The 27,882-nt window shown below is 40.7% G+C and overlaps 2 protein-coding genes across 2 annotated transcripts; one reads left to right on the top strand and one right to left on the bottom strand.

Annotated features, from left to right (window-relative positions):
- Positions 1-8,289: 8,289 nt before the first annotated feature.
- On the bottom strand, positions 8,290-11,082 carry LOC127083744 (28 kDa ribonucleoprotein, chloroplastic). Its single transcript, XM_051024076.1, has 4 exons — positions 10,228-11,082; positions 10,016-10,117; positions 8,819-9,109; positions 8,290-8,652 (listed from the first exon to the last, which is right to left on the bottom strand). Exons 1-4 carry the CDS (start codon positions 10,642-10,644, stop codon positions 8,587-8,589), a joined length of 876 nt encoding a protein of 291 aa, XP_050880033.1. The 5' UTR covers positions 10,645-11,082; the 3' UTR covers positions 8,290-8,586.
- A 10,837-nt stretch (positions 11,083-21,919) lies between these two features.
- On the top strand, positions 21,920-27,520 carry LOC127080113 (uncharacterized). The gene is made up of 2 exons (XM_051020440.1): positions 21,920-26,379; positions 27,019-27,520. The coding sequence occupies exons 1-2, from the start codon at positions 21,920-21,922 to the stop codon at positions 27,518-27,520; spliced, it is 4,962 nt and encodes a 1,653-aa protein (XP_050876397.1).
- Positions 27,521-27,882: the final 362 nt, after the last annotated feature.

The raw sequence follows: 27,882 nt of genomic DNA, 5'->3' as shown, positions 1-27,882 counted from the left end.
ATCGGGGTGCACCATATCCAATGAAAACAATAAAAATCATAATGGAACATAAGCGCTACTACTATTGCAGAATGACTTCAAAAATGAACACAGACAAATTCCAGAAATGCATCTCCGAACAAGTTCATATATGTTCCAGAGATACATTTCCGGACACGACGTAACTTTTTTCAGTAAAAATGAAAGATTAATGTGAGCAACACAGAGGAAAAATAAGAATTTTTACCTGAAATCCTATCTTCTTTTGCTCCCTATGATATGATGAACCAAAAGAATGGAGATTTGAAGTGAAAAAATGGATTGAGAATGAAGAATTTTTATGGTGAAGAATTTGGTTGAAAATCAACTATGTCAAAAATGATTGTGTGATCATGGAGCTGGTTCTTTTATCAGATATTTTCAGATGATTATTTAATATTTTAGTAGATATTTTAAAATTTACATCACCTTTACATGTTAGATATTTCCGGAGATGCATCTCCGAAATAAAAATTACCCAACATATATGGCGCCTCTCAGAATGATCTTACTTGAGTGTGCAAAAGATATGTTCAAAAATGTATCTCCAAAAATGAATGACATTTGTAAAATTCACTCATAATATAGTAGAAATATCTAAGATGTTTTAAGAAATTCTCCATCTTATTCTTTCTCTACCAAACACCACCACCAGTATCACAAGTCTATTTCATGACTGTAGAAGTTATGTTCGGAGAAAGATTAAGAAATATGTGATGTTTGGTAGTAGATAATATTATATTTAAAAAAAATGATTGTACATTAAATCTTAATATTTAATCGAAGTAGTTTATTTTAGATGGATCTTTTTAAGGTGAAGAGATAGTATATATAAGTCTTACGATTGTGAAAATATTATACTAGTTTATAGACAATTTACAAATACAAATAGATTATATTTACCTTATTTTTTAAAGAACTACTTGAATTCAAACTTACCACTTGCAAATCCAAAATAATCATCCATAAAAAAATATGAAAATATACCAATTCTTTAAGTTCAAAATAAGTAAATATTACATCAAGTGCTGAAATTAAAAGTCATCTCGTTTACTCTTCATGGAACATGCTTAATGTAATGATGATTTATCTTAGTCTTAATGTATTTAGCTCATTGATAGTGTTGATCAAAGGTCACTTTGGTCAGTCAAATCCTTTGTAATCGTGTTATAAGTCCCAAGTTTATTTCAAGTGATCAAAAGACCTTTGATCACTTGATATGGCAAGTTCGTTTCGCTCAAGCTATTGTGGATACGCTGAATCTCAGAAGCTCAAGTACTAAAGGTTCAAATGCAAGATCAAGACTTCAAGTCAACATCAATCGAGCATAGCTAGCAAAGTGGATTACATTCTCAAGCACAACAAAGGTGTCAACACTTGACTAGTGCAATTCAAATTATAAGCTATAAGCCTTAAGTAATGAGGAATGATGAGAGAAAATTTCTCCAATCCTTGTCTAGAATTACTTTGCGTATGGGGCGTAGGCCCCAACTATGCAAAGCATTCGCCCTCATTCATAGGCTTTAGCACAATTTATATCACACAATTGTCAAGCCTTCTCAATACAACAAACAACATGGAATCATCAAGATCTATGCAGGATCTCCTGTCAACAACTTGTTAATTTTGATTTAAGTTACAAACTACGAGCCTTATGTAATAAGTAATGATGAGACAAAGTTTCTCCTATCCTTGTCTAGAATGACTTTGCGTATGGGGCGTAGGCCCTAGCTATTCAAAGCACTCGCCCTTGTTCCTAAACACTAGTGCAATTTGAATCATGCAATTAACAAGTCTTCTTCAAGCAAACCTCAATCTTTCAACACCCCAATAGTGGAGCATCTTTTGCTATCAGTAACTTGTGGTTGTACACCTTCTTCTAATCCATTCTTTGCCTTGTAAGGTGTTAAACCTTGACACACTCTTAGCCTCGTGAGGTGTTAAACCTTGGCTTTCCAATCCAGTTCTTTGCTCTGAGAGTCATGGACTCTGGCACCATTCTTTGCCTTGAGAGGTGTTAAACCGTGGCTATTCGACTTTGATCATTGCCTTGAGAGTCATAAACTTTGGAATCTAATTTTCTTTGCCTTGTGAGGTGTTAAACCTTGGCTATTCGATTTTGATCGTTGCCTTGAGAGTCATAGACTTTGGCATCTAACTTTCTTTGCCTTGTGAGGTGTTAAACATTGGTAATTCGATTTTGATCTTTTCCTTGAGAGTTATGGACTCTAGCATAACTCTCTTTGCCTTGTGAGGTGTTAAACCTTGACTATTCGATTTGATCTTCGCCTTGAGAGTCATGGACTCTGGCATATTTTGCTCTTTACCCTATGAGGTGTTAAACCTTGGTCATTCAATTCATTCCTTCGCCCTGAGAGTCGTGGACTCTGGCACTTGATTCTCGGTGTTAAACCTCGACAATTCAATTCCTTGATATCATCAGTTATAAACTCTGGTAGTGATACCTTACCTTGAAGGTGATAAACCTTGGAACCACTTTTTCAGCCTTTAAGGGTATTGTACCCTGGCAAATCGATCTCGTTCCCTTTTGTTTCAGCCGTAGTAGGTTGAACTACAATTGCTCTGATCTTCTCATTGCACGATGAGAATATGTAGGCACGAGGGTTCGAATCCTCCGCGAGCATACTTATTTATTATTCCTTCCGCCTTAGGGCACCATCCATATCTTTCATGATCCATTATCTACTTTCGATCATTACCACTCACCCCAGTGACATATCGTTTCTTTGAAACCAAATAACAATTTCTTTGGGATTCCATATATACCCTTTTAGGACATTTGTCCACGCCAAGAGATGTTTGGCTTGTACCTAAACACCTAATTCATTCTTTTTGGTCATGACAATACAGTGGGTATGCCTCTGTTCCTCCACATCTTAGTCGTGCCACCTTTACTCTTGAGTTACAAATACCATTTATCCTATGGATTCCAATATACTCATACCTTCGGTTTCAAACTACACCTCTTCGGTCACTTGTCACCAAAACCCCGATTCTGTGACTTTGGTCATTCATTCCATTCGTCTCCATGATGCATTCACATTCTACCTTCATTCACTCCATGTGATACACCTTATTCTTTGAGCCAAATATACTACCTCTTTGTGTTCCATCTTGTATCCCTTTGTGAATCAAGAGTTGTTTGACTTGTACCCAAACATTTAATTCATTCTTTTTCGGTTGTTCCAATATAGTGTTGTAGGCCCTCAGGTGTTGGTTCATACCAGTTTTACTCTTGGGTTCGCGTTTTCACCCCTTGTTGGAGTTCAAATAACACAATCCTTTGGTTCAGACCATACCTTTATCACAACTTCTTTTCACCTCTTATCTTTAGTTCTTTGAACTGCGGAGCTTTGAATTCCTCATTGCACTGTGAGGATACGTAGGCATGAGGGCCCTAATCCTCACCGAGCACTTTATCTATTTCTTTTCTTTTTCCCCATTCTTTCACGAGTAATCTTTAGATATCACACCTATTCGAGCAAGAACAATCAAAACGGTTCCCATGGAGTACCATGGATGTTTAGGGGTGTTAATACTTTCCTCTTGCATAACCGACTTCCTTACCCAACATATCTCTTTCCCCCGAATTTTATCGATGTTTTCCCTTTCCTTCGGGAATAAATAAATTTCGATGACGACTTTGTTGTATGTTCGAGCGTGCGATACGTTCGAGTATATTTCCACTAGCTTCAGATGGAGACTCTGATGGGGATGCTTCATTGCTTGGAGTACTTCCTAGTCGCTAAAAGGAGTCGAGCCTAGTTTTGACTGCTTATCCGTTTGTTTGGGTGTTTACCTTTATGCTTTACTCGCTTTATTTATCGCATTCTTTATTGCTTTAAATATTTCTTATTATGGATGTTATCTGTTATACTCTCTGTTGGGTTGGGATAGATTATATGAGAGAAAAACTCTATACCCGATCTTGAGTACATACACAGGATAGCAATGTGACTAGAGTCGTGTTTGACCTCTGTGGAGTTATTCCGCGATTATGGTTGACACGAGACATCACACCTAGAGTAGATCCTTTTGGAAGCATCATTGTCCGACGAGTCATTCGTCTAAGGCAATGGTATCTCGAACTGGGTCGTTGACTCTAGTAACCTTTCTAGGTCGCCTTTGAAGACTAGGACCTACCTATGAGGGGGATATGGGATTTTTCTGCAGGAAACCATAGCCTTTACATACCTTATTCTCATGGACGTCGAACCTTTGATCCTGCATCAAGCAGTATACGCAGATTATCTGAATTATTTTCATGTTGTTAACATATTCTATTGCATGTCATTCTTGCATTGTTGTATATATGTCGGAGTTTTGACCCTAATTTATTACGCTATCAATGCTTTGAATCTATGGGCCTTGCATAATCATTTGCATTCCATCCCCAACATATGCATTCATACATTTACATCTCATGACCTCTCAACCAGAAAAAGCTCACCTTGTCTTTTCTCCAGCCTGAAAGACGACGACTCTTCAACACCAATACTTCACGAGAGCTAACAAGTTAAGAATTATGGCAGATCTGGAACAAGAGAATGCTACCTACAGGGAAACCTTGGTTCAATTCCAAGGTAGAATTGACACCTTCCAAGGTAACATGAACACCATATTGGAGTACCTTCAAGCTCAGAAGGCTACTACCTCTACTTTTGTGCCAATCATATTACTGTTGTAGTTACTGATGCCATTGTTGTCCCCACTTTTGTTGATGCTGTTATGGATACTGTGGTGAGCCAACCAATCTCTCTATTCAAAAGTACAAGAGCTTATTGAAGGTTTTATCATTCTATGAGGCAGGACCCAGTGTCATAACCAACCAGTTTCCAGACCACTGTGGACAGATTGTGAATGCAGTTACTGGCAAAGATTTCTCAAATTCAGTTGCTTCTTCAGAGGAGTATCAAAGTTATAAATATCATATTGATTCAATCATTTCTCATTTGTAATCTTTTATTGTTTGTTATATGTTGTTCATTTGTAAAACTTGTCTGGTTTTTAGATAATAATAATAATTAAACAAACGTGAATGTTTTGCTTAAATTCATTCGTGTTCACTCATATTTTATTTTATCAGTATCAAACTGTTTGTCAAATAAAATCAAAAGAGAATGATGCAATCACAATGTGCAAGATCGTTTCATGTATGCTTTTGAATAAGATCGTGCTAATGATGTAAGGCATTGTTCAATCCCTAAACACCGGAGGTATAAGGAATTTAATCCCTAGCCAACCCCTTTGGGCCTTGAAGTAGGAGTTTCTTTCTTTAACGCATAAAACCTTCATGCTTAACCAGGGGTAGGGTAGTCTTCAGTTGGTCTGAACTTGCATTCAAATTTAGAGTGTTGTCTTTAAATTTGTGTTCCAAAACGGTGATGCTTCGACCAAATGTTGTTTGTATCTCATTATGCCTGTTTTGAATCATGTGGTTCACAGAGTCCTACACTCTACACAAATCCCCCTTACTATTTCCTAACCAATTTTTCAAAGTAGCATGGACAAACTCAACTTTGTTAGTTGTTGTATTTCCAAGGTGTCTACCATTATCAGTCCATACACAAACTATTTTCTCCTTCACCTGGTCAACAACTGTGCTCTCAACATATTTCAACAAATCTGGATACTTTTCACACACTATCCCAAAATGAATAACAAAATTGACATATAGTTCTTTTGTGGAAGAATTTATTATACGATTCCATGCATCAATTATTTTTTCCACAACCACACCCGCCTTCACTATTTTTCCATCTTCAGACTCTATCTATTTCGTTCCTACCGCAGGTTTAACCCGACTTCTCACATTCTTTATTATGTGGTACCTACAAAGTAATGCATAAGAAGAAGGAGACCTTTGCAACCGAATTCATCAATGCAATATCGCGGTCGATAACAATCGATTTAGGCATCTCACCTTGTACCTTCAATAGTGTCTGACATACCTCTAATCCCCAAGTAAAATTTTCCTCTTTTTCACACTCAAGAAATGCAAAACCAATAGAATATGTCTTCTCAGTTGAGGTCACACAAACCATCTCCAATAATGGAAGTCCATACTTGTTGGTCTTATAGGTTGAATCAAATATGAGCATCGTAGGAAACGTGTTGAACAACTTTATGGAATCAGGATGAGTCCAAAAAATATCTCTAACAGTAACTCCATCATCGCATGTTTTGTACCTAGACATGTAACTGTTATCATCCAATAGTTTCAAAAGTTATTGCATCTCAAATCTATCCCCTTAAGCGCCTTGTTAGTGAGGTACCAAATATTATATAGTTGCTTGATATTTGATATAATTTTGGGTCTTTTTCATTTCAATATCGCAAGTATATTTTTCGGTTGAACAAGATTCAAGGTCATGCCAGCAACACATTCCTTCTCTTCCGACTTTAGCCGATAGACACTAGGATGATCGGCTAATTTTAAACACAAATCATGGTTATACAAACCAAATATCACATTAAATCTCCAATTTTGTTTGCCAACATGTAACCACGAATTTAAACGGACAATCACATTTTCTTGTACTGGTGTCGTCTCTTTTAAAATTTCGGAGAGGAGTTCTATATTTCTCGCTTCTTTCGCAAATCATTGTTACAAAGGCGCGTCTTCTATCTGAACCATTATCGGACCTTCCGATAACTACACCAAATCCAAGTTTAGAGACCTCCATACGAATCAATTGAAGCATTTGATCACGAGATTCAAACTTTTGCTTGTTTTTAAAGTTGTTGTCAACATCTACCGCATTTACAACACCTTGAACATTCGGAGAAACAACCACACCTTAGACATTTGGAGAAACAACTTGTTTTGAGAAAACATCGGGGTGCACCATATCTAATGAAAACAATTAAAACCATAATGGAACATAAGTGCTACTACTGCTGCAGAATGACTTCAAAAATGAACACATGCAAATTCCAAAAATGCATCTCCGAACAAGTTCATATATGTTCCGGAGATACATTTTGGGACACGACGTAACTTTTTAGATAAAAATGAAAGATTAATGTGAGCAACGCAGAGGCAAAATAAGAATTTTTACCTGAAATTCTATCTTCTTTTGCTCCCTATGATATGATGAACCAAAAAGATGGAGATTTGAAGTGAAGAAATGGATTGAGAATGAAGAATTTTTATGGTGAAGAATTTGGTTGAAAATCAACTATGTCAACAATGACTATGTGATCATGGAGTTGGTTCTTTTATTATATATTTTCGGATAACTATTTAACATTTCAGTAAATATTTTAAAATTTACATCTCCTTTACATGTCAGATATTTCTGGAGATGCATCTCTGAAATAAAAATTACCCAACATATAAGACACCTCTCAAAATGATCTTACTTGGATGTACAAAAATATATGTCCAGAAATGCATCTCCAAAAACGAATGACATTTGTAAAATCCACTCGTAATATAGTAGAAATATCCAAGATACTTTAAGAAATTCTCCATCTCATTCTTTCTCTACCAAACCCCACCACCAATATCACTAGTCTATTTCATGAACGTAGAAGTTATGTTCGGGGAAAGATTAAGAAATATGTGATGTTTGGTAGTAGATAATTTTATATTTAAAAAAAATATTGTACATTAAATCTTAATATTCAATCGAAGTAGTTTATTTTAGATGGATCTTTTTAAGGTGAAGAGATAGTATATATAAGTCTGAAAATATTATACTAGTTTTTGACAATTTACAAATACAAATAGATTATATTTACCTTATTTTTTAAAGAACTACTTGAATTCAAACTTACCACTTGCAAATCCAAAATAATCATCCATATAAAAATATGAAAATATATCAACTCTTAAGTTCAAAATAAGTAAATATTACATCAAGTGGTGAAATTAAAAGTCATCTCGTTTACTCTTCATGGAACATGCTTAATGTAATGATGATCTATCTTAGTCTTAATGTATTTAGCCTCCATTCTAAACCCTTTTGGTATAAGTAATTATTTCCCTAGTTCCCACTTCACCCTCATTCAACACATAAATTTGTTATAGCTGGAACCATAACAACAACTTACTGTATTAGGCTTATGGGATTGATTTTCCTTACAGACATGGAAATATAACCATTACAATAGACAATACTCCTGGTACTGAGACAGTTCAGTCTTTCCTAAAAAAATTCTGGTACTGAGTGTGCATTATTTAGATAAAACTTCAAACATTTTTAAAATTATATTGTAAAACAAAGCACAAGAGTCGTACACTCCTATAATAAAACACATCAATATGACAAAATAAATAGTTCATCCAAATACATTCAAGTACTGTAGAACAATATGGTAGAAAATTTCCTGCTAATTGACTTTGGTGATAGTAAGAACCACCCCTACCTACACTCCATCTCTCCCATTTTTCTCATTTCATAAATTGTGGCAAATAGTAAACAGAAAATGCGAATACTTGGAACTGTCTGCCTGAGAAGAAAATTATGTAAGTAGAATTTCTACTATATCCTCAGCTATTAAAATAGAGAAATAACATTAGCAGATTACTTGCAGCACCACTTAAAAGGAGCCACGCCTGGGCCTGTCTTCAGCAACACTTACTTTTATTGTCCTCCCCTCCAAAATCTGCACACACAAAAATAACCACATATCAAAAAAATCATACCCTGCATGTAGTCCTTAATTCAGTTTTAGTCATTTGTTTCACCAGTTTAACATGAGCCCATAATAATCATATTCCCTTCGATTTGCATCTAACCATTGATCATTAAACAAAGTACTTAAGTAATACCTGGCCATCAAGAGCGGCAATGGCATCATTCATTTCTTTCTCATCAGACATTGTGACAAAGCCAAAGCCACGTGATCGACCAGTCTCTCTATCATAGACTACTCGAGCACTCACAACCTTACCATGTTCACTGAAAACTTGCTCAAGTCTACTATCATCAAGTTCCCATGATAAGTTACCAACATAAACTCTTAAGACAGGTTCAAAGGTACGAGGTGGGCGCTCTTCCCGCTCTGGCCTAGATCCTCTTGGAGCAGCCTTATTCACAGTCAAGGGTCTTCCATTATAATCCTGTCACAGAAAAATGGATAAGAACCAAAAGAACTAAAAAACAATAAGATCAATTAGAAATAAAAGACCAACAGTAATAACAATAAATTACTTTGCGCGTAATAAACATTAAAGCACATTTGACTACTATAAAAGAAAGAGCATGAAACTTAAACTCCTCTACACATGCAGATTTATTTTCATATAAATACTAAATCGAACAAGGAAAAAAGGTTATGTTGTAAGTCCTTGATTAAAGAAATAATTCTTATAATTTAGTTGTTTGGATTGGAGTCCTAATTGTATGATGCAATGTAATTGCATATTTCGTATGAAGCATTGAAATGCCACTATCCATCACAAACCACTCACATAATTTCCCAACTTAGAGATTGCAACTTTATAGGATGAATTCTATTCTACAATCTGCCAAGCTTCCATAGTAAAAGAAAAAAAAAGACTTGTTAATAAGTTCGACTTTCTCTTTTGTTTAGGATCGCAACATCCAAATTTCATTAAAAGAGTAAATAACTCAAGATAGGATTATGAGAAGCACCAAAACATCAAAATGGTTGTCTCACACACACAAACACACATACACACTAGTGCTCAAACATGTTTTCATGTTGAATACATCTCAAACTAGTCCTTTTTTTATTCATTGAATAACCAATGTATCTGGTCTATATATTGATTATTCAACAAATGAATCTAAAAAGTAAATGTTTTCTTATAATAGGAAACCAGGGAGTGTGAACTAACTTGCATTACATCTTATCTATTTAGTTTGATTTTTTGAAGCTTTATAATTTAAATGTAAGGCTTACAACAATAGTTAGACAAGCAATATAATATAATTGACATCTCGAATTTAATTTACACTTTGTTATGATGTTAAAACATTTATGAACTGGACCTATAACTTACATAGCGATTGAATTTCGCCGCACCAGCTTCAGCTTCTTCAACGGTACTCATGGTTACAAATCCAAAGCCGCGACTCTGGTCAGTTTCCCTGTTATAAATAACCTAAAACAACAACAACCATAACTCAATTTCATTTCACCACAAACAGAAATCAATACAACTAACACACAACCAATTGAGAATTGAAAATAATTGAAATTGAAAAGACTAACCTCAGCAATCTCTACAGTTCCAGCTGGCTCAAAAAGCATGGCGAGTTTCTCACTATCAACATCATAAGGCAAATTACCAACGAACAACTTCGCATCTTCGGATGGTTCCGCAAAATCTCCTCCCGCATAGTCTTCACCGCCAGTCTCGTTTTCAGCAGCTTCGGGTTCCCAATCGATAAGTCCTTCGGTTTCAACGACACCTTCTTCTGTGGTTAGGGTTTCACCTTCTTGCGCGGCGAACAAAGGTGTAGCGCGGTTGGTTTTGAGGGAGAGAGTGAGAGAGGGTGAAGAGTTGAGGGAGATATGGAATTTGAAGGGTTTGGAGGGAAGTGAGAAGGAGGTAGGTTTGGTTTTGTTGTGGAAGAGTGCGGCTATGGTTAGGGATTTGAAGAGGGGAGTGGTGGAAGTTACAGACATGGTGATAGAATGAAGAAGGTAGTGAAGCGAAGGAATGAGGGAGTTAGAGAAAATATGAGGATAAGGGGTTAAATAAATACTCGAACTCAAATGAATTGCAATCAAGGGTTTTGTGCCCTAAATATTGCAAGAGAAAAAAAATATATCTTAATGAAAAAAAATAGTTTAAAAAAAATTAAAAATAATAATAAATTTAATTTGAAATAGTAATATACTTAAAAAATAAATATAAAACCAATATCATGAATAATATAATCAAAAATAAAAATTATTGAAATTGATATTAATAAATTAATATTTTTTTTACAAATAAGATAATTATTTTATAAGAGGTAATACAATTTTAAAATATTTATTCAATCTTTTTTTAATAAAACCTCTTAATCTTTTGCACATATTTGAAAAAAAATGGTAGAAAATTTTCTCTTATTCAATATTTGGATCAATAATTTTATTTTTTTTGTTTCATATAATTTTCAGGATATGAGAAAAAAATTATTAAAATTTTATTGACTCATTAAATAATTGAATTATTAATTTTATTTTTTCCATTTCATATAATTTTCCTACTATGAGAAAACAAAATTTATTAACATTTTATTTAGTCAGTACATAATTGGATCAATAGTTTCATTTTTCTTGTTTCATATAATTTTTACATATTTAAAAATATAATAAAAAGGAAATGAAAGAAAGTCAAAGTTATTTAACCAAAAGCGTTTATTATTTTTAAAAGATATACATATAAAAAATGAAATGTTATCGTGACAACAAAACATGTGCTTATAATTTTTCTGCAAATAAAAATATTTGAATCAACAATATATATTTTTTTATATGAATATTAAGCTTAAATAATTTTTTGGTCCCTCTAAATCGACGTGTTTTTTATTTTCGTCCCTGTATTTTTTTCCTGAAAGTTATCCCTGAATGTTAAAATCCTTTTGGATTTAGTTCCTAAAGTTAAAATCCTCAGGAAAATTCGAAGAAAAATCTGAAGCAAACCTGCAAATTTTCTTGCGGATTTTAACTTTAGGGACTAAACCAATTGAACTTCAATATTTAAGGACTTTATCCAAAAAAAATACATGAACGAAAAACAAAAACACATCAACTTACTGTTTATCGTGAAAATTTATAAACAATCGCTGGTCTTCCAAATCAAAGATACTTTGGTTACTCACAGGATCGACCAGATTGATCCTAGGACATGTGATATTGTTGAAATTATATTTGAAAAATGATGAACACTTCAACAACATTCATGTTTGAAGATTGTTCGTTTAAAAGGTTTTTTAAAGAGATAAATTGCAGAATGTAAAGGAAAGTACAATAAATGTGCTTGAAAATAACTTGCAATGGAAGATAAATTCTGGAAAAGTATAAATAAACTTCAATTGAAATGTAAAAAATGGTGTTATCAAACGTACATTCTCAATGACATTCTTTTCTCAATTCACAAGATACTTTGAGTCATTTTGAGTATTTGTACAACAATCGAACACCCGGAAATCCTAACACTAAGACCCTTATATATACTAAGTCGAAATAACCGCTAGCAACAATTTTTCTCCCAGACAATGACACGTCGAGCTCGGCATGTCTTCAATCCATCATAACATTCCACGCGTCTTTTCTTGAAACTGGATAAGGACAAAATACAGTTATCCTTCTTTTATTCAAATTCAAACATCTCTGTCGAACGCAACCTTAATGTTGCCTTCGTCGAATTACCACTTTAAACTTAGAAATATTTCTAAGTCACATACAACATTTCCCTCTTACACAAGGATCACTTCGACTGGATTTTTAAAACAATGTTTTTTATGTCGGAGTCCAGAACATCTTCAAAGATATTTTATTTTCTTTTGCTCATTGAATCAGACTCGACGTCGAAACTTCCAGCTAATAAATCCCCCCCCCCCCCCCCCCCCCAAATGTCTTTTTCAACATAACGAAGAAAATGTCATTTTTTGAAAAATCAATTTGACGTTACTAACTGTTCACCTGCTATGACGTCACATTTATCATGACAACTTTTACAAAACGTCTCTTTAAAACCCACGTGAGAATCTTTTTGCAATCATCACGCCTCCTAGTCCCTAAGAGATCGTGGCTAGCCTTTAAATAGGTATAGTCAATATTTTTCCAACATTTTTCTCATTCTGAACTTCCTCAAGAACAATTTCTTTCATTCTTCATCTTTCTCAAACAAAAACCCATTTTTCTTCTTCTTTCAATCTCTCTGCAACAATGGCATCATCCACAAAAACTACCAAAGAATCAACAAAGAACACGAAAGACTCTAAGAAATCTTCAGGTCTTCCTCTTGCTGACAAAATATTAGGCCCAAACACTATAGGTAATCAACAATATGTACCTGAGCCTCTCACTGAAGAACAAAGAAGAATTTTCCAGTCACAGGTATTGATTTATATCTCTATTTCTGGAAAAACTCATGCTATGTTAGGACCATTATCAGATCCAAATGTTGACCATAGTAATCTTAAGGAGTTCTTCCCAACCTATCATAGGTACAAACCCATAGCATGTGTTAAAAAACCTAAGGCTAGCGATGAGATCTATACTGATGAAAACCTTAACCTAGATAACCAAGGCAACCCTTCGACTGACGAACTCATTATTCTAATATACATGAATAATGGTTTTAGGGTCTTTTGATCCTGCCCTTTATTTAGAGATCCCTCTGATTATCTAGGCTGGTTAGAGAAGATAGAAAAGAAAAAATCTCAAGTTTGGAAAGAGATGGGTATATTCGACTTGATACAGCTGTCGAAAGTAGGACCTGGCTACTTCCAAACCATGTTAGTTTCCCCCCTATACTTTTGGGATATCACTCACCATACCTTGCATCTCCCTTGTGGTATTATGACGCCCACATTTTTTAATATAGCTGCCATCATTGGGCTTAAACCCACTGGTGAAACTTACGATCCAAACTTTATGTCTAAGGACACCATTTGTTTCTACACCTCCAGAGTTGCTTTTACCACCCATATATCCTACTATCATGACCATGACATTGACGAAGTCTCTGACACATAGCACATCGCCTTCCTTGCTTTGTGGTTGTCCCGTTGCATATTCTGCTAGAAATCCCTTAAGGTAGCGAACAAATACCTTACCCTGGAGAACCAACTTCACGCTGGACGCAACGTCTGTCTCAGCAAAATGATTTAGGCTAACCTTTACGAATCTTTGGGCGAAGGTGTGACTGCTCTAAAAACATCCATACGAAAGGGAACTTATTACTCTTTGGCCCCTTCTGGCTGCTACAATTATGGTTGAATGCTAGTTTTGAAGCATGCCTTCCAATTCGCAACCCCATCAACGCAGAGGTTGACGAAGTAAGGAACAAGAGAGTCGAAGGGACACATTTGGCCATGCTGACTCCAAGTGATGAAGGACAAAACCTTCAACAAACCTTCACCAACTATGTGATGATGTTTGCTAAACGTTATAATTTCACTCCAACCATGGCTCCCTTTGCTTCAAGAATGTATGATCCTGAATGGTTTACGAGGAAATTCCCTTCTTTGTCAAAAGACAAAGAGATTGAATCAATTTCCATCTGGGAAACATTTCTTATCCCTAGGGTACTATCCCTTAGGCTTAACCAATCGAAAATCCAAGTCACTCTCATAGCTTACCAACCAAATCTTACCGCACGACAATTTGGCCTTACTCAGATCCTACCAAAACCTCTATATGCCAAGAAGAATTCCCTCATTATTTATAATGTCCATATTGAGGCTGCAAGCAGCAGGCAAATAGCTCGATATGCTGGCCAGACACAACTCACTCCAATTGCATTTAAACCCTACTTCCTCTACACCCATGAATTCGACATCTGGTGGCACGATTACTATTCTGAAGAATTTTTTAATGTCTCTACATTCACCCGACACATTACCAAATCTTTCACCTCTATGCAGGAGAAGGTCAAGAAAGGTACTTCGACTCACATTAAAGAGATCTAAGCATTCCAAAAGTACTATGAAACTGCCTATAGACATGATGATCTTAGTCGAACCGTCTGTGAAGCAGTAGTCACTTTGAAAGAAAAATTCATCAAGAAAATTGAGTCTTTAAAACTGCCTTCATACGTTAAACCTGAACAACGATACGAAACAACTTTTAATATGTATCCTCCCAAATTCCCTCGAGTGCCAAGTGCTGAATTTGGTGTGGCTTTTAGCCCTCCATTTCCATACTGGTTTGTCTGTGGGGATTTTGTAAATATCCTTCGACAAGAATCTCAGAAAAAGGCTAATCGGGTGGTTCCGACTAAGCACAACTTAGACAGTTTCAAAGGGCACCTTCATATTGGCATAGAAGACGTTCACATAGAGTCTGAAATATATGAGGGTGTGGAGTGAGAGGTTTTTCGACTCACTTCTTCTCTTAATTCTTCACTTTTCTTTATTTTGCAATAATTTGGTTCTTTTCCAGCTATAAAAAATCCGCCCAAGAAAACTTCCTCCATAGCCAAAAAACTCGTCGAAGCAAAAGAAGAAGATGCCAATAAAGCAACAATAGCAAAAGGTATATTTTATACATTGATATTTTCCTTTTATGTATTATCGTCACATTTTTAATCATTCGAACTCTCTTTTCTCTCAGACTAGCCGGAAACCACCAATAACACCCAGGAAAAGAAAGCAAAAGGAACCTGAGGTCGAGGTAATTGAATTTGAAGATGATGATCTATCTCTAGATACCTCAAAACCAGCCAAATAGAGAAAAAAGAAACAATTGAAGATTCAAGAGGCTCCTACCCAACCAAAAGCAAAAACAAGTAAAGCAAAGAAACCTCCTGCCCCAAGAGTACTTGAGGCTGAACCTGAGCCACAATCGAAGAAGACTCCAGAACAAATGGAAAGCGACAATTCCAGTCATGGGGCTGAAGGCCCTAAGGTAAAATACTTCACCTTAATCTTTTTGAATAATTAATTGCATCCTCTTTCACTTTTGACTCACACATCTTTGTCTTATTTTTAGGGTGTTGCATGTAGTTCCAAACAACCACAAGTCGAACCAATTGTCATAATGATCCTCCCAGAAAGTAGTGGTGCTCCTACATACCACCCCATAACTCCCAATGATTCCGACAGAGGGTCTATGGATGAAATAAACAAACCTGCTACAGAAATGCAGAAATATTTGCCACCCAAAACCACCACCCAGCACTCCCACACTAGTGGCTCTAAACACGAGGGTGGAAAAGAGAAAGACGCCCCTATGGAAAAGGATGCATAAATGCAGGATGCTAGAGAGATTACTGAAGATGAATCAGAAGATGGTTCTCCAGAAACTATCCAAGGCATGGGTGGTACTGATGACGAAGAAGGGGATCAATCCATGTTCAACTTCGACACAAACCCTCCTGAGGATGAGGATGAGGAACAAGACAATGATGCTAACGAGGAAAAGAATGAACAAGAGGACAAACAAACACAAGAACAACCCGAGTCTAATCCAAAAGTTGATGCTTCCAAGGACACCACAGAACCTTCGACTGAAACTACCATTACGTTATCTTCTAAAGAGCTAGAAGTGCTGAAATGGAGCAAACCACTAGAATACCTGAAGGCTATTATTAGTGCAAGGGGTGGTTCATAAGAGAAGAGTCTCAGTACTTCGACAATGTTAGGGGACCAAACTACAAGCAAGTCTGGTGACAAAGTGCTTCATAAACTCAAAGAGAAGGTCTTCGACACTGATCTGATCTAGCTCTTGGAGAGTGATACTTCTGCCTCCTATGGGATTACAGACCTCCTAAAACAAATTGATGTCGTACGTGTTTCCCCAAAATTCACAGATCTTGTCATGGATTGGGAGCTGCTAATTGATTGCGTTGTTGCTGACCTTAATCGAATAAGGGAAGCTTCGAACAGAATTCAAAACAAATCAGAGACCCAATCAGCAAAATGGGAAGTAGTCACTGAATCTATTGCAAAAAGTGCGGAGTTGGAGAAGGCTTCTTAGAAAAATAAGAAAGAGGTCGAAGCCTATGACCAAAAAATTGAAGCTTGGGAACATTAAATTAAAGAGTTGCAAACCAAGACCGTGAAGGCTAAGGAGCGCAAAAAGGAACTCCTAAAACTAAATGAAGATGAGCTGGCGAAGGAAGTCCAAGTTGGCATGCATCACGTGGAAAGGGCTCAAAAGTTGAGAGAAGAAATTGATGACCTTACTTGTAACAAATCAGGCTGGGAACGACGCTTGAAACTTCAGCAGTCGAAGTACCAAAAGATGAAGGGTTCCCTCCCCTTTTGACTTGGTTGAACTTATTTGAAGTGTTTGTCTCTTACAAAATTTTATTTTGATGTAATGACTTTAAGCCCTTTGTGGATTTTTATGTAATGACTTAGCCATTTTGGCAATTTGTCCAATTTGACTTTACCATTTTGACTTTGACTGTTATGCATGAATTATTCCTTTGTTATTTTTATCTCTTGAAGTACAAGCTTATATTTCTTCAAATATTTCCCATTCACTCTCAACAGTCTTCGATCCTCAGCCAATTCTTCGATTTCGTATGCGCCATTTGAAAAAAGTTGGATAATTTGAAAAGGGCCTTCCCACTTGGGGGACCATTTTCCAAATGTTCTATCTTTTTTATCCATGGGTAAAATTACTTTCCACACTTGATCTCCAGTCAAAAATAATTTAACTTTAACATTTTTGTTGTATGATTTTTCTACTCTCTTTTTCTGCCTTTTTAACAATTCGAAAGCATTTAATCTTTCTTCGTCTAAATTAACTAATTCATCCGACATCATGTTCCAATAAGACTCAGATGGAATTTCATGATGTCTTTGAATTCTTATTGGCTGCAAGTAGATTTCTACTAGCAAAACTGCATCATGACCATACGTTAGTCAAAAAGGTGTAGTGTTTGTAGCCTCTTTAGGGGAAGTTCGACATGCCCATAAAATTTGGTCTAATGTCTTATGCCAATTCCTTGGCTTTTTCCCCACATGCTTTTTTATTAACCCAATTACTACCTTATTTGGTGCTTCAACCTAATCATTAGCTTGAGCATAATAAGGTGTAGATGTCAATAACTTGAACCTCGTTTCCTTAGCAAACTCCTGGACCTTTCGACTAGTGAAAACTGATCCTTGATCTATTGTGATAGTTTCTGGAACTCCAAACATGTAGGTGATATGTCCCTGGATGAATTCGATTGCAGCTTCTTGATCCAAGTTTGTTAAAGGTATAACCTCAATCCACTTAGTGAAATAATTTATACCCACTAGAATGTATCTTTGACTTTTAGATGATGTTAGTCGAATTTCCCAACTAGGTCCAATGTCCAACCTCTAAAAGGCCAAGGCTTCACAATGGAGTGTAGTTCGCTTGTAGGGACATGTTGTATGCCACATGCACTTGGCACTCTTGGAACCCTTTAGCAATTTCAATACAATCCTTAAGCATGGTACGCCAATACATTCCTTGTCGAAATAATAACCACTTCATCTTATGACCCACCTGATGTTCCCCACATGCCCTACTATGGACACTATAGAGGGCTAAGTATGCCTTAGATTCACTAAAGCATTTGAGTAAGACTCATTCAGGTGTCTTCTTGAATAATTTGTTCCCCATAAGAATATAAATTAAAGAAAGATACCTGACTTTTTGTTCAATAGATGTTCTTGGATTTTATAAATATTCTACTATTGGCTTTCTCCAATCTTCGTATGTCAAATAGTCTATGGCTAGTATCTCAAAATTCTTTTTGTCAGCATATCCTAGCTTTGTTGTCTCCAAATATGATGGGGATAGTCTGGTTGACACAACTCTTCATCTAACATGGATTACATCTTGCAATTTTTCTTTTGAAATTTTATACCCATAGGTAATTTGAGCCAAGTCATTGACCTCTTGATTCTGAATTCGAGGTATGTGTTGAATGCTTACCATTTCAAATTTACGCAAGAGTTTATTTGCTATCACAAAGTACACAATTAGATTTTCTTTAACACATTTGTACTCCTTTGTTATTTTTTTATCACTAACTCCGAGTCACCCATTATTTCGACTCGAGTTGCCCCCAATTCCAACAAGATCTCAAGGCCGACTATCAAAGCCTCATACTCAGCCTCATTGTTTGAACAAAGGCCTTCGACCTTGTACTTGAATTTTGTTGGAATTTTGTTATGAGAAATAATTAATACTCCCACACCCGTTCCATCCTTATGACTAGAACCGTCGAAGTATAACTTCCAAGGTTCAAGTTCCGGATAGTTTAGGGAGCTTCCGAGTATGGAGTGGTCGACTATAAAGTTTATTACCACTTGTCCCTTAACAGCCTTTAAAGGCATGTAAGTTAAAGAATACCCAGTTAAAGCCAATTCTCATTTACCAATTAAACTATGTAAAATAGGTTTAAATAACATATGTTTAATAACGTTGAAATGAGATGGAATGTAAACATCAACTGGCTTTATATAATGCTTCAATTTTGTACATGAAAGATATAGACATATGCATAACTTTTCGACTATACTATATCTAGTTTCTGCATCATTTAGAACTCCGCTAAGGTAGTAAATGACCCTTTCGACGCCATTTTCATCCTCTTGAGCCAACATGCTCCCTAGAGTTACATCAGATGCAAATATGTACAATCTCATACTTCTATTCCTACAAGGAGGTGACAGAATTTGAGGATGCACAAGGTAGTCTTTGATCTTGTTGAAAGCCTCTTGTTGCGCTTGCCCTCATTCAAAACCTTACTTCTTGAGTCTAAGTAGAGGTGAGAAGGCATGAGTCTTTCCACTTAAGTTTGAGATAAACCTCCTTAAGAAGTTGATCTTGCATAGCAGCGACTGCAGTTCCTTCTTTGTTGATGGCGCTTTCGCCTCCATGATGGCCTTGGTCTTGTTCTAGTTAATTTTGATTCCTTTCTTATGGACCACGAAACCTAGGAAATCCCCAACTTGCATGCAAAAAGCACACTTAAGAGGATTCATCTTTAGACCATGTTTCCTCATTCTTTCGAATGATTGTCGAAGATGGTCTATATGACTTTTTTCTGAAACGGACTTAACCACAATGTCATCAATATAAATTTGCATGAAAGTTTCAATAAACTCATGGAAATAGAGTTCATTACCCGTTAATAAGTTGCCCCATCGTTTTTTAGGCCAAAAGGGATCACCACCCATTCGTAGGTGCCTAAGGCTCCGGGACATCGAAATGTCGTTTTTGGTACATCTTCGTCAGCAATGAAGATCTGATTATATCCAGAATATCCGTCGAGCATGCTAAGATACTCATGTCCTACAGCAGAATCTACTAGCACTTCCGCCACATGCATTGGATACTCGTCCTTTGGGGTTACAACGTTCAAAACTATGAAGTCAATGCAAACCCTCAAAGTGCCATTCTTTTTAATGAATGGTACAATATTAGCAATCCATTCGACATACCTGGTAGTATGGATGAAGTTACATTTGAGAAGCCTTTCAACCTTTTCTTTAATCTTCGACAAAACTTCAGGTGCAAAATGCCTCAGAGTCTGCTTGATGGGCTTCTTCCCAGGATTTATAGGCAACTTTAGTTTAACCAGATCTCTATTTAAACAAGGCATTTTATCGTAATCCCATGCGAAGCAGTCTCTGTACTCCTTCATCAACTAGATCACTTCGACCTTGAGTTCTGGGCTAATGTTGGTACTTATTTATGTTGGCCTTTTGATTTCCCCTTTTCCCAAGTCGATCTATTCTAGAGGATCTTGCGCTAGCATCTTTATGTTATTTTCCAACGGATCCTTTTTGAAACCCAAAGGCTCGTCATCATATATGGCGTCGAGCCTCTAGGCTTGCACTTCGTCTTGAACCTTATCATGTGGTTATGGATCGAAATCCTTACCAAGACCTTCCAAGCGCGCTTCATTCTTTTTGGCTTCGACAACCATGTATTTGACTTCAGCCTCTAAGGCCACTTTCAATTTGTTTTCTATATAAGCCGAAATCCTTTCTAATGTCTTTGACTCTGGTATCATCGTCGAATTCGCTTCCCCAACTAGTTGGATGGATTCCTTCCGTTCCTCCATAGCCCAAGTCTTTTTCGCCTACAGCATCGAAGGCCAATTATAATTTGCTGCTAGGTCGAGAGTGGATTTGTGGAATTGGTGTGGTCCATTCTTCAATGCACCAAAGGATTACCATCTGGCGAAATGATGGAATCATGGAGAACATATAAGTGGACCAGAGTTATTTCATGGCTGAAGTCAATCAGGCGGATAAAAGCAACTTAGACAAGAACCTGTCTCACATTGCACCTTGCAATCTTACATGGTTCGACTTCTCACTTGCAGACAATGCATTATGTTCCCTCTACCTACACCTAACCCATGGGTTTCAATGGGATAGAGAAGTTGTAGGCCTTGTTATAATGCCAACTGTGAGGTCTATTTGTATTACCCCCATTGTTGTTCCAACCTTCCCTTCATAGTTCGATAGAACCATGTTTTAGGGCCTTGTATATGTATCATCTTTCCAAATCCTTTTCAACATGTAGTGCAACATCAGATTAAATATCGCTCTGACATCGATTAGTGTTCTGGACTGGGCCATGACCCTAGGCACGGCACGGCCCAGTGCTCGCCAAGCCCACGTCCAAACGGCCAAGTCCACACGACCACGAGGACACGTCAGGTGGACGACCGTCCGCCCGACGAACGTCTCCCCGGCCCCTTAAACACGTGTCGGACAACGAGCGGGCCCTCCTCATACGACCTCCATCCACTCACCGTCAACCCACGTCGCGGACACCTAAGTTGTGTCGGGCAGAGCCATAACGGCATCTCACTCACCACGTCACCCAACTCCCCTATATTGTCTCCTTAGGGATAGGGGCAGTTGGACCAGGGGGCAGACCTTGGTCTAGGTCTTAACGCTTCTTACGCGTCCCCTGGCAGCTCCTCCTTGGGCCTAGCTAATCCAGCCCATTAGGAGCCTTGGCCCAGCGCTGGGGGCTCACTATAAATACCCCTTTCATGGCAAAGGGGCAGGTATTCTAACTCACACTCTGATAACCTCATTCTGTACCTTTTCTGACTTAAGCATTGGAGCACCTTGCAGGTACACCCCCCTCTCATTTCATTCTCCGGCCCATTCACCAAGACCTTGGAAGGCCCTCCTGATCAGGTGAGATCAGTGGCGCCGTCTGTGGGAAACAGCTATCCCCATCTTCATCAAACGAGGATCAAAAGCTCATTTATTTCTGTCCTTCCAACATGGCCGGAGAACAACATAGCGATCACAGCCGTCCCCTCGTCGACCACAATATGAACGACGGCCCGCCATCCCATGAAACGGACGCTCGGGACGGTCATCCGTCCACCCCGTCTCCAGAGCCCCAAAACAACGGGGATGCCTCTCACGCCCGCAATTTAGGGGCAGAGACATTTCATCCCATTCCCGTTCCCGTTGAAGGAGACGCCGTAATGATTGCCATGGTGCATGCCCTCAATCAGGCCGGTTCTATGCTCCACCAGCAACACGAACGAATCATGGCCCTCGAAGCCGAACGACGAGAGGCCCGACCCCAGCCGGTGAGTAGGATGCAACAACGTTCGGAGCCAACGAAGAAGCGAGGACGTCGCTCTCCAGAACCCCACGTCAGCAGGGCCCGCGCCCGTCGTGACGGTGGTCGAGCGGGAACATCACCAAGGCGCGGACGCAGCCCCGACAACAACGAACTGTCTCCCCTAAGGAGCGACGAGGAAGATTTGCATTGCCCCCTGTCTCGGGCAATAATGGAAGCCCCGCTCCCCAAAGGCATGGAGAAACCACCAAATCTAGCTGTGTACGACGGGACTACCGATCCCGACGATCACGTCGACAACGTCAACGCGATGCTCGACTACCGCAATGATATAACCGGGCACCTCAAATGCCGACTGTTCTCAACGACCCTCAGGAAAGGGGCCATGGCTTGGTACAAAAGCTTGGCCCCTGAGTCCATTACGTCATGGAGAGTCATGAGGTCCATGTTCACCAGGCACTTTACAGCTTCCCGTCGTCACCCCAAGACTGAGGCGACCCTTGAAGCCATAGTGCAGAAGAAGAACGAAACACTGCGCTCATACATCGAGCGATTCAACCAGGAAGCTGTCGAGGTAGATACCACCGAGCACATGAAGAAGTATCTCCTCGAGAGAGGCCTCCTGCCCGGCAGTGAACTTAGCAGAGCCGTAGGGATCGAGCCTCCCCGCACCTTAAACGAGCTCCTGCATAAAGCCCAGGCCTACATCAGATACGAGGAAAAGCAGGTGGCACACAATGCCCGCAGCGGACGTAACGCTGGGGAGACCGACCACTCGAAACGCGAGGACGCGAGCATTTCCCGTCGCAACGGAGACAAACGAAGAGAAGAAAGACCTCGCGAGCTCCGGGAAGGAAGAGGCCCCGCGGGCAGATATAGCGAGTACACCTTACTGACAGCTCCTCGAGAGCGTATCCTCGCGGAATGTATCAACTCTGAATTTAAGCAGGGCAGGGTCAGGTTCCCAAAACCGTCTGCACCAAAGCCCCACACCGACAAATCAAAGTACTGCCGGTTCCACAGAAGTCACGGGCACGTGACCGAAGACTGCGTCCACCTGAAGGATGCGATAGAAATTTTAATCCAAGAGGGGCACCTGAAGCAGTACACGAGGAAGAACGAAGCTCCCAGACACGACGAGCCAGAGAAGAAGAGACCCCGGGAAGACACACCCCCTGACAACTCTCCCTATCCAGTGGCCCTCTGCGTGTCACGACCGGAAGATTTCTTCCTCCCCGAACCATTGCCCGAGGGCAGGATCACTGCACTCAGCCCCTGGGAAAACTTCCCTACCACACTGGTGATATCAGGAGGAGGAACTAACGGGGAATCCGCGGCCCTCTCCGTCAAACGTAAGTTCGACGAACTCCTACTGACTGCCCCCGAGCAGAAAGCGACATTGACAAAATACCGGGGAAAATCCAACCCAATATCCTTCTTCCTGGAGGAACTCCCGGGCGGATCCCCGAACTCGGGCATCCCACTATTGATAAGGGCAAAGATGGCCCAATTCGACGTACGACGCATCCTGGTCGACCAAGGCAGCTCAGTGGATATCATGTACGTCCACCTCTTCAAGACTCTGAAGCTAGACAAGACCAACTTAGCCCCCTACGTCGGATCAGATCTCCAAGGATTCAACGGAGCAACAACCAGACCGTGGGGATATGTTGAGCTCCTCGTCACTTTCGGCGAACAAGAAACGGCCAGGGAAGTCAAAATCCAATTCCTGGTCGTAGACTGTCCGTCTCTCTACAATTGCATCTTTGGACGCCCGACACTGGCCGAACTCACCGCGGTCCCATCCACCGTCCACCTGAAGATGAAATACTACACCAAATTGGGACGCGTGGTCACCGTCCATGGAGACATCGAAGCAGCCCGGCGATGCTACGACGCCGCAGTAAAAGGACAGGCCGTAGTCAGCACGAAGAGCAACTGCAACAACAAAAAACTCAAGACCGAGGATCCTGCCCGAGGAGTCAACGCCATCGACCTCGACTGTCGCATCGGGCTGGACGAGACCGAAGAGGGGAGGTTCCCCAAGGAACCCTCTCTCGAACACCCGGTCCGACCAATTCCCGACGGGGAGTTCGAACTCATTCCTCTTGGGGACGATCCGGAAAAGACGGTGAAGATAGGTAAGGGACTACCCGAGGAAACAAGAGAAGAGCTAGTAGCATGCCTCAAAGAGAACTCCGACCTCTTCGCGTGGAATGCCGCAGAAATGCCCGGGCTGGACCCCGAGATCGCGTGTCATAAGCTAGCTTTAGACCAGGCAGCCAAGCCCATAGCACAGCGTAGACGCAAGCAATCGCCCGAAAAGGCAGAGGCTGCCGAGCGAGCTGTAAAAGACCTCTTAGAGGCAAATTTTATTTCTGAAGCCCAGTACACAACCTGGCTCTCTAATGTAGTCCTCGTTAAGAAAAATAATGGAAAATGGCGTATGTGTGTTGATTATACTGATCTTAATAGGGCTTGCCCGAAAGATGCTTTCCCCCTCCCTAATATAGACTCGCTCGTTGACAACTCTGCAGGTTTTAAACTCTTGTCCTTCATGGACGCATATAGTGGATACAACCAGATCCCTATGTCGCCCGCAGACAAGAAACACACAGCGTTCATGACCCCAACGGGCAATTACTATTACAACGTGATGCCGTTCGGGCTCAAGAACGCTGGCGCTACATACCAACGCATGATGAACAAAGTCTTCAAGGACGAAATAGGGGACATGCTCGAAGTGTACATGGACGACATGATCGTCAAATCACACGAGGAGATAGCCCATGCTCGGCACCTTGCGAAGGTATTCGAGCAGGCGAGACAGTGTAAAATGAGGTTCAACCCCGAAAAATGCACATTCGGAGTCCGGGCAGGCAAGTTCCTCGGTTTCTATCTCACCGAAAGAGGGATCGAGGCCAACCCCGACAAATGTCGGGCATTCTCGGAGTTTCCGACCCCGAAAACCAAAAAATCGATCCAGTCACTCAATGGAGTGCTCGCCTCACTCTCCCGTTTCATCGCCAAGTCCGCCCAGCACGCGTTGCCATTCTTCAGACTCCTTCGCAAAGAGGCTACCTTCGACTGGACCGACGAATGCGAGCAAGCGCTACTCCATCTAAAGAAGGTTCTGTCCCAACCCCCGGTCTTATCACGGCCATCAGAAAAGGAAACCCTATACTTATACCTATCCGTGGCAACCGAGGCCGTCAGCGCCGTTCTAATAAGAGAAACCGACGAAGGACAAAAGCCCATCTATTTTACGAGTAAAGCACTCCAAGGTCCCGAGCTCCGATATCAGCAAATCGAAAAGGTCGCCCTGGCCCTCGTCAACACAGCGAGGAGACTACGATATTACTTCCTCGCACACACGATAAAGGTGAGGACCGACCAGCCAATCAAACAGCTGCTCGGGCGCCCGGATATGGCCGGGAGGATGCTCAAATGGTCACTAGAACTCTCCGAATTCGACATACAATACGAAAGTAGGAAAGCCTTGAAAGCTCAGGCACTGGCCGACTTCGTCGCGGAGATGACCCACTGCCCGACTCCAGCAGAAAGCGCCCACAAATGGACGATCTTCGTCGATGGCGCCTCTAGCACATCAGGCAGCGGGGCCGGGATCATCCTCGAAAATGAAGAAGGGATCCTGATAGAGGTATCATTAGCGCTAGCGTTCCCAACATCAAACAACCAAGCCGAATACGAAGCCTTCCTCGCAGGCCTGAGGTTAGCCGAGGACCTGGGAGCAAAAGAGGTAAAAATATCCACCGACTCCCAGCTCGTGGCCTCACAAGTGCGAGGAGAATACCGAGCCAAGAACGACAACCTCCTCGAGTACTTGTCCCTCGTCAAAGAAAAACTTGATAGATTTGAAAAATGGGAAGTTCAACACATACCCCGCGAGCACAACACACGGGCAGACGTTCTCTCGAAACTAGCCAGCACGAGGAAAAAGGGTGGGAATAAATCAGTAATCCAAGAAATTCTCCCTCGGCCCAGCATCGACAAACTACCGCCTCCACTCGAGGTCAACGCTATTGGAGATGCCCACTGTTGGATGACACCCATCTACAATTACCTCACGCGAGACGAACTCCCGGCTGACCCGAAAGAGGCGACCACTGTCAAACGACGCGCATGCTCGTACGTACTCCTCGAAGGCAAACTCTACCGGAGAGGATTCTCCATCCCACTACTCAAATGCGTCGAGGAAGAGAAAGTCCCCGACATACTTGGAGAGATACACCGGGGAATTAACGCTCAACACCTCGGCGGGCGATCGCTCGCACGAAAAGCCCTTCGAGCAGGCTACTACTGGCCGACCATGCAAAACGATTCGAAAGAGCACGTCAAAAGATGTGACAAATGCCAACGACATGCCGACATGCACCTCGCACCCCCGAACGACCTCAAATCACTGTCTTCCCCATGGCCCTTCGCGTGGTGGGGCATGGACATCCTCGGACCCTTCGTCACCGGATCATATCAGAATAAATACCTCATCGTCGGGGTGGATTACTTCACCAAATGGATCGAGGCGGAGGCACTGGCTAAAATAACCGCGCAGAACATTCTCCGGTTCTTCAAACGCAACATCCTCGCTCGGTTCGGTATACCCCAGGCACTTGTCACAGACAACGGGACACAATTCACGGACGGAGGATTCCAGGACTTCATCGCCAGCCTGGGCACCACACAGCATTTCACGTCTGTCGAGCATCCGCAGACGAACGGGCAAGCAGAGGCGGCCAATAGGGTAATCTTACGTGGCCTCAAACGCAGACTCGGTGAGGCAAAGAGGGCATGGGTCGAGGAGCTACATAGCGTGCTATGGGCCTACCGCACGACACCACATTCTACCACCGGGGAAACCCCGTTCCGACTAACTTACGGCACCGAGGCAGTCATCCCGGTGGAGATACGGGCGCCAACGAGGAGGACGGAGGAGCCCCTAGACGAGGAAATGAACGATGAAACCCTTAGAGCCGAGCTCGACCTAGTCGAGGAGATACGTTCCGAAGCAGCTCTCAGGGAAACGACCCTCAAACAGAAAATAGCACTACGCCATGACGCGAAAGTCATAAAAAGAGAGTTCCAGGTCGGCACCCTGGTCCTCAGAAGAAACCAGAAAAACCCGAGAGAGGGCAAACTGGCGGCCAACTGGGAAGGCCCTTACCGCGTCCGCGACAAAACGAGCAACGGGGCCTATTACCTGGAAAACCTACAAGGAGAACAACTCGCTCGACCATGGAACGCAGAAAAACTTAGACAATATTACAGCTAAATACACCACGGGGAGACGTGGCAGGTACGACCACGCTCTTCGTCCCCAAAACCCCAGGGAGGAACCACGAGACCCGGGAACAATCCGGGGTCACATGACAAACACAACCCTCCCCGACGGTTGGGATCTTGACCAAGACTCAACGTCGAAGTACCAGGACTGGCAGGGCACCCAGCTCGCGATGGGAGGGCCCAAGCCTCGGGACCAGGGTTCGAACAACGGACCCGGGCCTCGATACTCACGGGCACAAAGCCCGACACTTCGTCGGTTCCCTAAACCGAGGAGATTATCAAAGTCGAGCAGAGTACGAATTCATACAAACAAGTATCAAACACAAACGAGCACAATGAATGATAACGTAA

This window comes from Lathyrus oleraceus, chromosome 5 (assembly GCF_024323335.1).
Source record: "Lathyrus oleraceus cultivar Zhongwan6 chromosome 5, CAAS_Psat_ZW6_1.0, whole genome shotgun sequence".
Classification (NCBI taxonomy): domain Eukaryota; kingdom Viridiplantae; phylum Streptophyta; class Magnoliopsida; order Fabales; family Fabaceae; genus Lathyrus; species Lathyrus oleraceus.
The sequence above is the reverse complement of the archived record's forward strand: the minus strand, read 5'-3'. Positions and strand labels throughout refer to the sequence as shown.